This window comes from Achroia grisella, unplaced genomic scaffold (assembly GCF_030625045.1).
Source record: "Achroia grisella isolate CSIRO2021 unplaced genomic scaffold, CSIRO_AGI_Agris_v1 utg7089, whole genome shotgun sequence".
In the NCBI taxonomy this organism is placed as follows: Eukaryota; Metazoa; Arthropoda; class Insecta; order Lepidoptera; family Pyralidae; genus Achroia; species Achroia grisella.
Window position 1 is genome coordinate 32,640 of NW_026713000.1, and position 12,791 is coordinate 45,430.

Genomic DNA, 12,791 nt, shown 5'->3' on the forward strand with positions numbered 1-12,791 from the left:
AAGACTCGACAGTTCCCAGATTAGAACTTAATGCTGCGCTTTTACTTTCAAAATTAATAATGAAAACACATGAAGTTTTAAAGCTTAAAACGCATATAAAGAATATTTATCTGTTTAGCGATTCTCAAATCGTTCTTGCATGGCTAAAAACCGAGTCATTGAAGCTTGAAGCTTACGTGGCGAACAGAGTGAATGTTATTCGTCAAAACACAGCTAGGTGGCGCTGGCTATTTGTCAGCTCTACTGAAAACCCAGCCGATATCATCAGCAGAGGAGCAAGACCGAGCGAGCTGAGAGACAATAAGTTTTGGTGGCACGGCCCTGCATTCCTACGAAACAGTGAGTACAATTTTTTGTTGGATGATAATAATAAGGTGCCTGCTGAAGTAAACCCCTGCTTGTCATTCTCCAGCAACTTGGTCTATCAAAATGTCAATCCGCATATATCATTGAACGATTACATAAATACTCAGATATAAATAAAATAATCAGGCTTCTTGCATATATATTGAGATTTTTAAATAACATAAATAAAAATAATAGTAAAATTAAGTCAAATTTTCTAAGTACTTCTGAATTAAATAATGCGTTAATGACCTTAATTAAAACGAGCAAAATAAATTATATCAATCTGTTATCGATGCTGATATAGCTTTTACTCAGAAACATCCCATCATTTTACCCAAAGGCTCCTATATTACCTACTTGCTTATAAGAAGTGAACATGAAAAATTGCTACATGCAGGGCTCAAGCTTGTGCTTGCGAATTTAAATCAAAGATTTTGGATTGTCAATGGCTTGTTTGAAGTTAAGAAAGTTACACACAAATGCATAACCTGTTTTAGGAACAAAGCTACAGTTGCCAAGCAACTAATGGGCTCTTTGCCTCGAAATCGAGTAACTGTCACTAGTAGACCGTTTGAAAAAGTCGGAGTGGATTTTGCTGGTCCGATAGAGGTTAAACTCTCGCGCGTTAGGCGATCCTTAATAGGCAAGGGTTATATCTGCGTATTCGTGTGTTTCACAACAAAGGCTGTTCATTTGGAACTTGCCTCAAATTTAACCACTGAAAGCTTCCTAGCATGCTTAAGAAGACTTATTTCTAGACGCGGACTGCCCACTGATATTCACTGCGATAATGCTAGTACATTTAAATGCGCACGGAATCGATTAGTTGAACTTTATACTTTGCAGTCATCATCATCACAAAATGGGATTTCCTTTCACTTTATCTCTAGTTATTCACCTATGTGGGGAGGCCTTTGGGAATCGACTGTAAAGAGTACAAAATTTCACCTGAAAAGAGTGTTACAAAAACATGTATTAACGTATGAACAGCTGAATACCATACTCATCGAGATAGAGGCTGTGCTCAATTCTAGACCTCTTTTGCCATTGACCTCAGATCCCAGTGATTATTGTTATTTAACACCTGGTCACTTTATTATAGGGAATTCATTAACTACATATCCAGAAGCAAATGTAAGTGAAATACCACAAAATAGACTAAAATTTTGGCAATTGTGTACCAATTTAAAACAAAACTTCTGGAAGGTTTGGCATAAATATTACCTAAATATATTACAAAATAGAACTAAATGGCAAAATAAAACACCAAATGTAAGAACTGGCAGTCTTGTAATTTTAAAAGAGGTGTTAATTTGTTTTTTGTAAAGGAAGAGTGTTTTTAAATGAAACTGTGACCTCTTCTCATGAAGCGTTTATTGCAACAACTTAACGTTTTTTAAATTACATAGGGGTGGAGTATCCACCCTTTTTATTGGTGCTCATATGTGTCGCGTGATGAGCGGTGCTTCTCACTGGTCGATTGACTGATGCCGTCATCGACGCTAGGTTTGACGTCGACCAGTGGTGGTTGAGGATGGCGCCTGTGACTTTGAGCATTATACTACTCACAGCAGATTTGCTACTACTGTTTTAACATGCCCCCGGCCTTGGAAGGTTCCACTTTCAATTCTTCTTCTTCGTTCCAAAGAGGGCATATTTTAGAGAATGCCCGCCTAACGATGCCGGTCTCCGTCTTTATGTCGGCGACTCTTGATACCCCGTCTTTGCCCGGGAGAGTGGAAATGATGCGTCCTAAACGCCACTTTAATGGAGGTAAGTGGTCGTCCTTGATGAGCACTAAGGTGTTTGGCTTCAGGTCTGCTTGGCGAGTTTTCCATTTGTTCCTTATTTGCATCTCAGATATATATTCTTTGGACCACCTTGTCCAAAAATGTTGGCGTATTTGTTCTACCCGTTGATATCGTGTCAAGTTTGATGGCGTGAAGGCGACGCCGTGATAAACTATTACTTCAAAATCGGGCCCCGCGCTCTGCGCACCTCATGCACCCCGATAGTTTTACGTGTCGCCGATCGACCGCCAGCGCTCGCTCGCTCTCCCCGTACCACGATATCAGGAACACGCGTCCGTGTCGCAATGTAACGCGTGAATCAAGTAGACGAAGCTTCGGTCCCCAATTGAACAAAACTATTACGGAGTCTTCCTGTTTGTTTATATAATTTATATTTATGAAGGCACATTGATATTTTAGAATTTACAATACAGTGGAACTAACTACGATACGAATTAATTAAAAAGATTCTTAAAGTAAAGAATTAAATAGAAATATTGAGGTAGAGTTACATATTCCCGTGATTATAATTAACGTAAACTAGTGCTTTTATTACTATCTTTGAAAGAAACACCAAAAAATAATCTTTGTGTTTTCCGTATATATTGTAATTGGTAATTACGACGTTTATTTATTTGCCAACGACATTTTTTTGAAACAGCTAGATATTTTAATGTATACTACATTAACGTACTTACGTTAAATGAAATGTGAAAATATACGAAGGTTAGTAACTTTATAAAAGAGACAGTAAGTCTGCGTTTCTGTGAATGATAGGTATATCAATTAAAAAATCTATATATATTATATATTTGATACAATAAACCTAAATTTAGCAATAATGTATGTTACTTTAATTTTATTTATTTGATACGCGTAGTGGACATTATTTCTTTATGTTTTAGAAAGTATATTTTTAAAAATGCGTAAGTAATTTAACATTATATGTAAGTAAAGTACGTAAAGATATACACTTTATGAAAAAATAGTAAAACTTTTACAGTAATTTATAAATTATTATAATAAATATTAAGTTTTAATTACATGTAAATAGGACGTGAACAATTACAACCTAATCATAAAAGATCTATTAACTTCATACTAATGAAATTATTGAATAATTATAGGTTTGAACATGATTATTTATATTTTTATGCATAATTTAAATAAAAAAATATAACTATTCTGCAAACCTTCTCTATATAAACTATAAGTACGCGAAATTTAATATTCATCCGTCCGCGCTGTTTTTCGTAAAAAGGATAAAAAGTTATTACTTCAGGTATTAATACATACGTTTTAATAAATTTATATAATACTTTTCATTATTTCACTTTTTTATTTATTTATTTCCTTGGACCTACCAAGGAATCTTAATTTTACGGCAAAATAATAAGGGAGATGGATAGTGGACATGTTTGCCATGAGTGAGCGAGACAGATATGACGCCACTTTTACCAAAGGCAACAAAAGTAAGTAAAATAATTAAAATAAAGAAAAATCTTAACCTAGTTTAGGTTTATTTAAATAAGGATAATATTGAGGAATAAAAGTTTGAACTCGTTGTACGTGAAACGGATGCATTTCAGGTCTTTGTAAAATACGATGTGCTGTGCTATTACAATAAGAAAGAACGGGAAAAAGAAAAAAAAGAAAAAAGAAGAAAAGTATTTTCGTTTGTGTACAAACGAAAATACTTTGGTCATCTGCGACCTTTTGCAACACTTCTTCCTCGTAAGGAAAGCGAGTTCTACCTCCAGCCCGTATTTGATTCGGGAAATGGCCGCCCTCCGTGAGTGCGGCCGGTACATATAAGCAGTGATCTGGATAGCGCTCTAAATTTGGATATCTTTCACGATAAAGCCTAGCGACAGCAATTGCATTGCATCTGCATTCCTCATAAATGAGGTGCTTGTTCGCAATTTTTTGTGAACTAAATAACAAGGATACCAACACAAAAGTCCAATTCCAAAAGAGACAACCCAAAGTTGTCGGTATGGAATCAACAAGTTCAATTCACAAAAATCCAAGTCCAAAAAGAGAAGCCAACAACAGCGAATACGGAAAGACGCGCAGTAGGCTGAGCTGAAGCTGAAACAGAATGAGCAAAATGTACTAACTGGTGTCAGACTGGTAGCGTAGCCATTTGCTTGGTATGGCGACTGTATCTGTTTCATTCGCGCGCGTTTAAACGACGCATCTCCATCTCACTGCGTGGCACATCTGTCTCGCTCGCTCACGACAACATGTCCACTACCCATTTCTCTCATCATTTTGCCGTAAGATTAAGAACCTACTACTATAAGCTTGTGTGAATAAGAAACATTTGAACGGAATAAAATGGGTTAGCAAAAATCGGGTTACTTGAGGTTTTTTTCTCGTTTTTTTTAGTATGAAACTAACAAGTATTGTATATTTACAATCCTGATTAAATGTCCGAACTTTTAATGGCACTTGCCAAGGCACTTTAGTACATTTTTTTAAAAGAGGGCCTTTCAAACTCGACAATTTATGAAAATTTTAAATATAGTTTAACAAATAGTCTTAATTCTAGAAAACTTGGGGCAATTGTGTCATTATTTTTTACTGTGATTCTAGAAATGTTATTTGGCTTTATGGTTCCAAAGTTTAAATGAACAAAAATAATAAAAATTAACCACAATGACCGAATAATGGTTATAGTCTGACCAAATTTCTAAGTTTTTCTTTAATGCCCCTAATTTTCAAACTGCATGGGATAGATTTTTTTCTGATTTTTCTCAAGATGGTTACAATCAATTCTCTCACTGCTTGAAATTGAGTTCTGGGACGGCCTGTATAGTATAATCGAAGCCAAATATTTCACCATTACTTTGATTTGCTTTCCATAGCCACAAAGACAAGTGCTTACCTAGACTTACTACAGATAAAAAGTACTTATCGGGGAAAATAAAGTTGAAAATATGTCACAAATATTTATGTGATACTCCAACATATAGTCGGACAGACAACAATGATTAATTAAATAATATTTTAGTGAAATTATTGACAATCAATAAGTTTCTTGATTACACTAAATATGTAGTAACATTGAGAAAAAAATACTTTATTTTGGATTCAATATTATATATTATTAGTATTAGTACGTATAACATTTATTCGTATAAGTAAATAAAATAGTGTAAAAAATGTAAAAAGGGTAACTAAATGATTACATTACTTGAAATAGTAAAAGAATTAAGTTACAGCAATATTTAATTTTTGTATAAATTCATAGACGACTCCACGATTTTACTTTGTTATAATGGGTCAGTCGATTTTTTCTTTGGATGTAGGGTTGTCACTTCGCCAATCCTAATAGCCGGACAGACCATCCAGTTTGGCGGGACATATTGGTAAAAAGGCCGGATACCCTACATTATTGAGGGTTTTGTGTCTCAATATCATGTAAATATTTATTACAAATAAAATTTTGTAAATTATTATTAATAAGTGTTACTTTAGGTGCGACCCGTCAAAATATTTAAAATTTAAATTGGCCCGTTGATAAAAAAGGTTGCTCACCCCTGTTCTAGATAAACAGTTATCAACATTTTAAAATTCTTCTTAACGTCTAATGAAAGGTAATTGCATAAATAAGTATTATTTACCTGTACCTGTTACTTCAGCAACTAACGAAATAAAAAAACATCTAAACAAAACAAAACTTCTTGAGTTAAGAAATAAAAAATAAAATTAGTTTTACAATAAAATAATGTAAAATCCTACTAAACGGCGTACAAGACTATTTATTTTAGCCAGATGCCAAAAAAAGTCCCGTCAAAATCAGTGCAACCATTTCAGAGATTAGCCGGAACAAACAGACAGACAGACAGACAAAAATTGTAAAAAATGTTATTTTGGTGTATGTATTGTATTTATATCCATATGCATGTTGTAAAAAACGGTTATTTCAATATTACAAACAGACACTCCAATTTTATTTATATGTATATATAATGGGAGTGCCCCATTTTATTTATAAATAACTACGAAATCAAAATAATGTAAAATTTGTTTATATTTTCTTAACCATTTCTTTACATTAATACTAAAAGTTTTTTATCATTTTTAACAATTAATTGTCACTACTTTACAAATTATGACTTAGTATTACATTCGTAATATGTACAATAAATCATTACTAACTGTATTTATTAACTTAAATACAGTAATTGTTAAATGTAAAATTAGTAACTGTCACCCGCACCATACTATAGCGTACGCAGTATAGTATGACGAAATAATTTACGATTTGATAGCGCGCGTTCTCAGGCGAGCTATCCGCGCTAAGCACAGGTCCGACGTTGGCAGGGGCCGGGGACTGACTGACTCTCATACAAAACAACTTGTGAGCAAGAGATTTTTTTGCGGAAAAACAGTTTATCTTGTTTAAAATAAAAACTATTGGTTATTATATACATCTGAATTGTACTATTTATGTGCGTATTTAGTATAATGTATATTGGAAAATTCGAGTCTTAAATCAGTCCCGTTTTCTTATACGAATCAAAAATATATTTTATAAGACCAATCTTTGAGATTTTTTTTTCTCTACTACAAAAGTTAATCAATCATCTAACGAGAACTGTCAATATGATGTCAAAGATCTGAAAAATGAAATACCTAAATATCAGCCCCGAATGATTTGTAATTGCTGAGAAAAGTTAAGGTATCTGAGGTCAATATTTGCGATGCGTCGCCTGAAGTCTTGAACATCAGAGCACGGCGGCGCAGTCAGCGGACGACCGACCAAGAAATGAGCTGGGCTTAAGGGATAATAGTCATGAGGATCTGTGGACATAGGACTAAGTGGACGGGAGTTCAAAACAGCTTCGTCCTGTGTTAATACCGTATTGAACTCTTCATATGTTAAATGCAAGTTACCGACTACGCGTCGCAATACATTCTTGCATGAGCGTACACCACTTTCCCACAGACCACCCCAATGAGGAGAATAAGGAGGTATGAAATGGAATTTAATTTTTTGACCAATAGCGTAGTTAATAATATCTTGTGAACAACTAGAGAGAAAATTTTGAAATTCATTCATGAGTCCTACAAAGTTTCTGCCGTTGTCTGAAAACATGTCAGACGGTTTACCACGGCGAGAAATAAATCGTTTGAGAGCTAATAAATACGCATCTGTTGACAAATCACCTACCAATTCTAAACTAACTGCGCGAGTAGTAAAACAAATGAAAATTGCAACATATGCCTTTATAACGCGTGCTCCCCGGCCCTTGCGATTTAAAATATAAACCGGACCCATATAATCGACTCCAGAACACATGAATGGAAATTCAGGGGTTACCCGTTGCACAGGAAGATTACCCATAAGAGGTGTTAGCGGTTTAGCACGAACGCGAGCGCATCTAGCACAATTATGTACGGTTTGTCTGGCAATATTTCTTCCACCAATCGGCCACCATACTTCTCTTATCGCATACAAGAGAGCCTGTGGCGCTGCGTGCAGTAGACGTTTGTGTTCCGCACGAAACAGTAGTATGGTAAATTGATGTTTGCCTGATAATAATATGGGATGTTTTTTGTCGTAAGTAAATGAAGTAGAATTACTAAGCCGACCACCTACTCTAATTAAATTATTTTTATCTAGAAATAAATTTAAATTTGATAAATTGTGCGAATTATTTAATTGATTATTTTTTATTAATGTAGTGTAAATGTCAAAGTAGGATTCCAATTGAACAAAATGTATTAACCTTTGTTGTGATTCACTCAACTCATCGACACTCAGTACACCTGTCCGTTTATTATTTTTAATTTGTGTGTTATTTATGAAGCGTAAAATATACGCACAGGCGCGTATCATGCGATTGAGTTGTGAGAATATATGAAAAGGAAACCAACTCAAATCTTGTGTTATGTGATAAGTATGAACTGAATTTGATTTAACCTCGGGTAAATCAGACAACAGACGACCTGAACTGTCCTCATTCTCACTACAACAAATGGTTGATGAGTTATACTTTGAATCAATTAAAATAGGCGGTCCCTCCCACCATAAATTATTAGTGTGTAGTGTATCTAAGTAGGCACCGCGGGATACTATGTCCGCTGGATTTTGGCTACCACATATATGCCGCCATGAATGATCGCGCGTTAACTCCTGTATTTCAACCGTCTTATTTTGTACAAATGGTTTTAACAAGTTAGGATTCATTCGTAACCAAGCGAGAACAATAGTCGAGTCGGTCCAAAAGACTATATATGACTATATACTAAAATTACATCGTAGTGACTGTTTAATTTTTTCATATAGCCTAGCACCTAACAAAGCTCCACACAGCTCGAGACGCGAAATACTGGTGGGTTTTATAGGCGCGACCTTTCCTTTTGAACATAACAATCGGACTGTAATCTTATTATCGTTACCTATACTGCGTACGTATGCGCAAGCTCCATAAGCAACCTGTGATGCCTCTGTAAAAATATGCAATTCTATGCGTAATGAATTGTTACCTATTACGTGTCGCGGTATATTTATTTTCGTAAGTAATGGAATGCTATCAACAAATCGCAACCACTGGTGAGTGACGTCATTGGGTAGCGGTTCATCCCAGCCAACTTTCAATAACCATAGCCTTTGTAATAAAATCTTTGCGATAATTATAAAAGGACTAAGCATGCCTAACGGATCGAAAATTTTAGAAACCTTTGACAATATGACGCGTTTAGTTAATATTTCGTAATCGATTTTGAATTCTGTACAAAAGTTAAATGTGTCAGATTGATTACACCAACCGAGGCCTAATGTTTTTTGATGCACATTATCGCCGAGTGATAACTCCTTTGAAGCGTGTGAGTTATGTGATGGTGTTGATGACGAGTCCTCTTTGTAGTTAAATATCCACTTGCGTAATGGAAAGCAACCTGTCATCAAAATCCGACTAATCTCGTTACATGTGTGAGTTAAATTATCTTTGCTGTCAGAGTTACCAGTAATTAAATCGTCTACATAAAAATCCTCGCGTATAATTCTACTAACGTTTGTGTTTGTAGTTGTAGACGCTAATTCTTTCAAACACCTAACGCTAAGAAATGGGGCTGATGCTGTGCCGTATATCACAGTGTTGAGTTGGTATATACCTATCTCATCAGTGGGATTTTCGCGCCACAATATTAATTGTAGGTCACGGTCATCGTTATGTACCAACACTTACATTTTATAACACTTATATTTTGATACATTTTTTCTTCGATGTCTGCGCATGCCACACACCGATGTTGCCTAAAGCGTAATAATATGGCAGTTAGATCGCCTTGTATAGGTGCACCTACAAGTTGTAAATCGTTAAGCGATTTACCCGAGGTGGTACTTGCGCTTGCGTCAAATACAACCCGTAGTTTTGTTGTGGTAATGGGCGCGAAAAACACCATGATGTGGCATTATGTAGTGTGGAGTATTGTATGTGTGTATTCGTGACATATGCCCCACCTCAATGTATTCCCGCATAAATGAAATGTATAATTGTTTGTAATTAGGTGTGCGTTGTAATCGTTTCTCAAGTGCATAAAATCGATTCAGTGCCTGAGAGTATGATTCACCTAATAATTTAGGACTATCCTTGAAAGGTATGCGCACACAAAACCTGCCTTCCTCTGTACGCGTTGTGGTACTTGTAAAGCGTTCCTAACAAGCCCTTTGCTCAATACTAAGTACATTAGTAACCCTCGGTAATTCCTCAAGTTCCCAGAATTTACGCAACTGTGAGTCTAATGTATGAGTAAAATTGCATGAAACTTGTGGGTATTTAGGAGTGTGCGTATATATAGGTCCCGAAATGATCCATCCTAATTTTGTGTTTTGTATAAATGGACCATTTCTAGACGAATCTTTCCTTCATCAAGGAGATCCCAGAATAAATCGGCACCCAATAGGATGCCGACCGACCGATTGTGACTCGAAATATTTTGCGTCCGCTAACTGTATATGAGAAGGAATGCAAATATTACTATAGAAAAATAAGCAGACAAATGAAAAGATTAAGAAAATTTTTCAAACTTAATCAAACTGCCTTATCAAAATTAGTAAAAGAAAAAGAATTTAATTTTGAAAAACAATTACAATATTATGAAAATCAGTTCTGGACCCATAAATTACAGTTTGATACAAATACTACAAGGTTATTATTGCATATAAAAGAACTGGAAACATCATTGGATGCTATTAGTGACAAGTACTCACATGCTCAGTTTCAAATATCAAAACATAATGTTGTGATGAAGGAATTGCTTGAATTTAACTCAAAAAGTGAAAGTGGAACATCAGAACAACTGTCACAGCAACATGCAGACTGCAACACTATGTCGGGCAATTACACATCACCTTCATCAACATCCATTGTCACTCCGGAACAAACAAATATACTACCCAATGTTGTTAGTAGTCACCACACATGTAAGAATAACACTGTAATATATTCAGATAGTATAGGAATAAATCTAGGATCACTCATGAATAACTGTTTGAGTGAACATATCCAAAACAATTGTATGCCGAATGCCCCATTTAATTATATAGTTGATAGAATGTTAAAAAATCAAAATAGTTATACTGAATACACAACTATTGTGTTATTCATTGGAAATAGTTTAGGTATCACTCAAAATGATTTGATGAACTTATTTGAATCTGTCTCAAATATGAGAATTAAAAAATTTGTAATATGTACATTTCCATACTCAAAATCATTATCAAAGAATAGAAATAATTATATCTTTAAACTTAACACTCATATATATAACATGAGCTGTTATAATGACAACATTCATTGTTTTGATACAAATAAATTTGTAAAAAAATTTACATTGACTAAAAATACTTTGTATTTGTCACATTTTGATAAAAGACATATAGCTACTTTGTTAGCTTATAATATACACAATCCTGTTATAAGTAGTATAACGGGTACTTATTCTGACTGCACAGTTTTTAGTAGTTTTACTAATGTTTCTGTGCAAGAATCTTTAAACTTAAGTTACAGACAAAGAGAAAGCCATCACAACTAAATTTAGTACATCAAAATATTCAAGGCTTTCTTGGCAAAGAATTAGAGATAGAATTATTTATAAGTAAATTTAATATTGACATTGTATGCCTCACAGAACATTGGTTGAAACAGTCCAACATGGTATTTCAGTTACCAAATTATGAAATATTGAGTACATTTACTCGGCAAATTTCAATTAGAGGTGGTTCAATTATTTTATTAAAAAATAACATTAAAGGGAAAGAACGTAAAGATATTGTAGCACTTTCAAATGAATGCATTATAGAATTATCATGTGTAGAACTAGAGAAACACATAATTATATGTGTGTATAGGCCTCCTAACTCAGACTATGAAAAATTTGAGTCTACCATGGAAGATGTACTGAAGTTAGCATTCAAAAGTAACAAATTTATTTTGGTATGTGGGGATTTCAATATAGATCTTCTTGTTGATAGTCCTATAAGTAATAAAATTAGAAACCTTTTTAAAAGTTTTGATCTGGATCATATTTTCTTTGAACCTACTAGGATTACATCCACTACGGCAACATGTATTGATAATATATATTGTAATTTTAGTATTTTAAATAAATCGATTATAAATAGATTGCCGTCAGACCATTGTGGACAAATAGCAACATTCGCATGTAATGAAAAAAACGAGATTCTGTATAAGTTCTACAGACCAACAACAGCATTTAAATTACAGAATTTTAAAAACAGATTAAATGGAAGTTTACCGTTTTTGATATTTGCTAATATTGATCCAAATATATCATATAATCGTTTTTTCAATATAATAAAAAATCATTTTGATAAAAATTTTACAGTAAAGAAACTTAAAGTCAATAATTCTAAGTACGCTGAATGGTCAACATTAGGTATCAATATAAGTAGGGAAAATATGTATCAATTATATAATATTAGATCATATTTGCGTGATCCTATATTCTATGAATATGTCAAAAATTATTCAAAGTTATTCAAAAAAGTATGTAAGGCCGCCAAGGCACTTTATTTAAAGAATAAAATTAAGTTTTCTAAAAATAAAATAAAAACTACCTGGAATATAATAAATACAGAAACAGGTAACATTAAGTCGCGCCAGTCAGAATATGAGTTAAAAGCAGAAAATGGCGTTATTATTGATAATAACGAACTAGTTGCTCAAACTTTTGATAATTTCTTTTCAACAATACCTCTCAAAGCTACGGAAAATTTAAACTCGTCACCTAGTTTAGCTGAAACATTATTAAAAAATACCATAAATGCTTGCGTTCATGACTTTACTTTTCATCATATCAGTTGCTCCTGTGTGATAAAAACGTTCAACGCTCTCAATCTAAAAGGAACTGAGGATATCTGGGGTATGTCAGTTAGAGTCATGAAAACTGTAATAAGTGAAGTTGCTTCACATTTAACTGAAATATTTAATATGAGCATTGATCAAGGTATTTTTCCAGATCGAATGAAAGTGAGTAAAATAATACCGCTATTTAAATCTGGTGACAAAGACAATATATCAAATTTTAGACCTATCTCAATTTTACCAGTATTTAGTAAGATTTTTGAAAAGATACTACTTACACAAATGTTAGCTCATTTTAATACACATGATT

At 33.9% G+C, this 12,791-nt stretch overlaps 1 protein-coding gene across 1 annotated transcript; it reads right to left on the minus strand.

The window, feature by feature from the left end:
- Positions 1-1,691: 1,691 nt before the first annotated feature.
- On the minus strand, positions 1,692-9,057 carry LOC131850198 (uncharacterized). The gene is made up of 3 exons (XM_059200370.1): positions 8,409-9,057; positions 6,863-6,950; positions 1,692-2,288 (listed from the first exon to the last, which is right to left on the minus strand). The coding sequence occupies exons 1-3, from the start codon at positions 9,055-9,057 to the stop codon at positions 1,931-1,933; spliced, it is 1,095 nt and encodes a 364-aa protein (XP_059056353.1). The 3' UTR covers positions 1,692-1,930.
- Positions 9,058-12,791: the final 3,734 nt, after the last annotated feature.

Excerpts from the sequence above, each read along its gene's own strand:
- LOC131850198 (XM_059200370.1), bottom strand. The coding sequence starts at position 9,057 with ATGACAGGTTGCTTTCCATTACGCAAGTGGATATTTAACTACAAAGAG. Across the intron at positions 6,951-8,408 it reads AATTAAACAGTCACTACGAT|ATCCTCATGACTATTATCCC; the intron begins GTAATTTTAGTA and ends CTATGTCCACAG. Across the intron at positions 2,289-6,862 it reads TGCTCTGATGTTCAAGACTT|GCCATCAAACTTGACACGAT; the intron begins CAGGCGACGCAT and ends CGTCGCCTTCAC.